Here is a 3,116-nt window from a genome sequence, read left to right as displayed (position 1 = left end):
GCATTATGAACACAAATGGATTTCCTAACCACATTTAAAAAGACAAACTTCATCATATGACTCTCAATACTGCATATCTCACTTTTTAAAAAAAATTTATTTACTTGAAATTCTCTTTTTACATTTTCAAGCACTCTTTATTTATTATAATAATAAATAATTATTTATAATTATTTAAAATTATGTATCCATTGGCCTAAATGAAATAAATAAATTTTAATTAAATTCATGTCAACAATTTTTTGATTGACACTAGATTATCAAATTTTAATATTTAAAAATTCAATAAATAAATATTCAGTATATTTTTTTTGCTAAACAAAAGGTTAAATAAATTTTTAAAACAGCTTTCATTTAGGGAACAGAGCTTTTATTAAATATACTCGATATAAAATCGAATTATAATTTTTTTTTTTTTTTTTTCTTCATGGTCACGTTTAAATCTGTAAATTTTGATGTAATAAAAATATTACAGCAAAAATATACAACAGACAATCATATGTTTTACATTATTATACACAAAAGGAGCTTTTTTTGTTTTTTTAAATTTTAGATTTTGTCTTTATATATTTATATCGTTGGTGTTTTTTTGGATTTTTATTACAGATTTTTCTATTAATGTTATTGTTTATCATAAAAATTCAAAAAACAATATAATAAATTTCACAATTATATAGCTTTATGATCTAATATATTACACTTATTATTTTATTTAAATTATTATTCATTTTTTTTTTTCATATATATATTTTACACTTTGAACATTTGAAATAATAAAAATTTTATTAATTTATTTTTTTTTTCTATTTACAATATACGAAATATTTATGTACACAAATTTAATTTATTTATTTTTAAAATTAATTATTAAAAAAAAAAAAAACTTTTAATGTTTTTTTTTAATTTTATTTTTAAATAATTTTATATACTCGAGCCAGACGTGGCATTTGCTTGAATGTAATAATTTCTTACATGAAGATGATTGTGTAAATGAATTGCCGACAATGATTGTGATGTTGTACGTAATGCCGTCGGTGATGTATTCCAATCACATTGATTATTTGGTGATAATGTTTTAGTATCAGGACTAGCACTTGGTGTACCAACTGATGATGTATTTGCAACAGCATCACCATCAACATCAACGTCAACATCAACATCAACATCCTCATCATCATTATCATTATCATTATCAACATGTCCAACATCATTATCATCATCACTACAACTAAATGTTTTTAATTTAATTGTTCTTATTGTTGTTTCATCACTTTGTTCATCAGGTGCAAGTAAACTGGCAACATCAAATTGTCGTTTTCTTGTTGGTTGAAATATTGTTCTCATTGATACTTGATTATTTTGTATTTGTCGATGATTATTAATATGTTGTTGTGGTGACAATTGATGGTGATGATGATGATGATGATGCGACGGTAATATTTGTTGTTGTTGCTGTTGTTGTAATTGATGATGATGATGATGATGATGTGGACTCCATATTGCATTTATTGATTGACTAACAATTGATGGACCAACAATACCAGTTGTTGATGATGGTGGTGGTGTTGCTGGTAATGGTGGTGGACTTGGACTATCTGGTTCTTCATCAACAGCAAGACCCATGTGTCTTCTAACTTTTCTTTGTGCTTTACGTCTTCTAAAATCACCACGTCTAAAATCTTCAAGATTTGCTGGATGTATTGCCCAATAATGTCCTTTACCATTAGCACTTCTTCCAGATTTAACAAAACAATCATTTAATGATAAATTATGTCTTATTGAATTTCTCCAGCCAGGACCACGACTACGAAAATATGGATAATTTTCTAATATATGTTGATATATATCTGATAATACTAATTTTCTTTCTGGTGATGATAATATTGCCATTGCAATAAGACCAATATAACTGTGTTGTGGTTTTGGTTCTTCTGGTATTCTTTGATGATGTGAATGTAACATTGCCATTGATAATGCTAATCTACTTGGATAACCAGCAGCTGCTGCTGCTGCTGCTGCCGCCGGATAAAGTGGTAATGGTGCTGAAAAACCAGGTGATAAATTTATATGTGAATTATGATTTCCATTTGTTGTTGTATGACCAATATTTTGATGTTGAGGATGTAATTGTTGTGCTAATCTTAAACGTTCTGCCATTGTTGCATAATGATATAATTGTTGTAATCTGTAGTGTTCTAAACCAGGAAAAAAACCAACAATTGGACTACCAACACCAAGACCAACTGATAATGGTTCTTTCGATGGTGGTGGACTCTCGTTACTACACATTATTATTATTTATTTTGCAAATCCTTTTAGTTTTTTTTACATGAAATCTCTCCACTTTAATCACTTGATAAAAATAATTTTTCAAACACTATTGTTGCTTCTTTTTCATATATATAATTTTATCAATCAACAAACTGTCACTAGTATATTATTTTTATTTCCAACAAATTAAAATTTAAATACACATCTTTTTACACATTATATCCTTTTTTTTTTTCTTTTAATTCACAGCATAAAATTAAATTAAATGAAATTAATTTTTCATTTAAATATATGTAACTCCAATTGAACACACAAATTTAATATACATATTGATTTAATTTGTTTGTTTTTAAATTATTATATATTTTTTTTTTTGGTTGAATGATGTTTGGTCCGTTTCGCAACGAGCAACTGACTGGTCTTGATTTATGATCCTTGGTCTTTAGTTGAAAATCCTGTTGTCAATCCCTACTCTTTTATTTTTTTTTTGATTTTTTTTATTCTTTCTATATGTATTTTCATCTCTTGGCTTGATATTTAGTTGGCTACGGTTGGTGGAATGTCAACGCCCAGTATGGCAAAACCAACTCAAAATGTACATAGTTACTTGTACAACACTGTCAGCCGTGCCCATTCAGTTGATCCAATCGTATTGCTTGATAGGCGTGGTTTAAATATATCTCATAATGTTCTCCCTCGTGTGCTTGTTAACCGAGATATTGATCTTTAGTGCTTGCCACGTTCAAACCAAAAGCTTCAATGGTGATGATGATGATGATGATGATGATGCTGGAGGTAGAGATAGAGGTGGTGATGGTGGTGCTGGTGGTTGCTGTGACTACTGT

General features: G+C 28.0%; 1 protein-coding gene across 1 annotated transcript; it reads right to left on the bottom strand.

The window, feature by feature from the left end:
* Positions 1–921: 921 nt before the first annotated feature.
* On the bottom strand, positions 922–2,361 carry LOC122860285 (fork head domain-containing protein FD4). Its single transcript, XM_044164025.1, has one exon. It carries the CDS (start codon positions 2,287–2,289, stop codon positions 922–924), a length of 1,368 nt encoding a protein of 455 aa, XP_044019960.1. The 5' UTR covers positions 2,290–2,361.
* Positions 2,362–3,116: the final 755 nt, after the last annotated feature.

The sequence above is a fragment of the Aphidius gifuensis genome, linkage group LG1, assembly GCF_014905175.1.
Source record: "Aphidius gifuensis isolate YNYX2018 linkage group LG1, ASM1490517v1, whole genome shotgun sequence".
NCBI lineage: Eukaryota > Metazoa > Arthropoda > Insecta > Hymenoptera > Braconidae > Aphidius > Aphidius gifuensis.
The sequence above is the reverse complement of the archived record's forward strand: the minus strand, read 5'-3'. Positions and strand labels throughout refer to the sequence as shown.

Bases quoted from the DNA above. Each gene is read 5' to 3' on its own strand.
- LOC122860285 (XM_044164025.1), bottom strand. From the start codon at position 2,289: ATGTGTAGTAACGAGAGTCCACCACCATCGAAAGAACCATTATCAGTT.